The 1,133-nt window shown below is 37.2% G+C and overlaps 1 protein-coding gene across 1 annotated transcript; it reads left to right on the top strand.

Annotated features, from left to right (window-relative positions):
* Positions 1–550: 550 nt before the first annotated feature.
* Positions 551–1,082, top strand: LOC113345708 (pectinesterase inhibitor 5-like; the record flags this gene model as incomplete). Its single annotated transcript, XM_026589398.1, has 1 exon — positions 551–1,082. A coding segment is annotated over exon 1 (532 nt), but the record flags the coding sequence as incomplete, so codon positions are not given.
* Between the last annotated feature and the right edge of the window lie 51 nt (positions 1,083–1,133).

Below are 1,133 nucleotides of genomic sequence, written 5' to 3'. Positions count from 1 at the left end.
GAGACGATCTAATTGTACTTCGTATTTGGCTTTGCTGGCCATAGCTGTTGTAATCTTCAGGAGGGGAACATGTATTAATGTAGGTGGGCTCTAGATAATACCCATCAATTTAAAGGACAGCCATGATTGGGCGTGTGAATGTTCTTGAAGAAAATTCTTTAGGGACAAATTAATTCCATTATATGGATTGATAACTCGTAAACGGCCGGATCCATCCAATGCCTGATAATGCATAAGGATCAGTTCCAAAAGGAAATAACCACACCCATGCAACATAAAAGGAACATAGTCGAACTTTACGCCCATTAAAGAGTAAATTTAATTAAATATATCCCGTGATATGCTTCTTGCATTGGAAAAGAAAACATGTTACAATCCCGGACATAGCGGCATTCTGGCAAGAAAACATGCACCAAATCTGTGGCAGCGGCATTCTTTTAAGGAAACATGCTAATTACTAGTTTAAGTATACAGCCTATATATATATAGATTCTCCAGCAACAAATATTGTTTAGTTGATCATCAAATTTTCCCTAAACTTGCAAAAACAATGGGAGTTCATAGCTTATCATCATACATGCTCTATTTATCACTTTTAGTTCTTTCTGTTGCAGCAGTTTCTGTCTCTGCTGCCGATGCTGATTTGGTTCTCAAAATGTGCCAAAATTCAAAATCCAGTGAATTTTGTTATGACACTCTGATTACCGATCCAAGAACTGCAGCAGCAGATATCAATGGACTTAGTGTTATAAGCGTTTCATTAACAATTATAACAGTTCAAGAGACTACCGATAAGATTACAGAGTTTCTGAAGCATGAAAACGATTCTGTGGTGAAAGAACACTTAACTTCTTGTCAAGGAAACTATGCTGGTTCATATTCCAAGTTTCAACAAGCTTGGAATTCTGCACTAGAAAAATCTTATAATGATGTTTTGAATTTGGTTAAAGATGGACGGTCTGAGGGTTCTACATGCGAGAACGGGTTTAGATCTGAACCAATTCGTATATCACCGTTAACTGACAGAACGGATTTGTTGCTCCAACATGTCGAAATTATTGTTGAGATTATTAGTCCACATTGTTTGAGCATTCTAAGATCCTGCGGTTTATAATCCTTTGGGCCTCTCCACT

Source organism: Papaver somniferum, unplaced genomic scaffold (genome assembly GCF_003573695.1).
Source record: "Papaver somniferum cultivar HN1 unplaced genomic scaffold, ASM357369v1 unplaced-scaffold_8242, whole genome shotgun sequence".
NCBI classification, from domain to species: Eukaryota; Viridiplantae; Streptophyta; class Magnoliopsida; order Ranunculales; family Papaveraceae; genus Papaver; species Papaver somniferum.
Note: the sequence above shows the minus strand (reverse complement) of the source record. Positions and strands in the feature narration are given on the sequence as shown.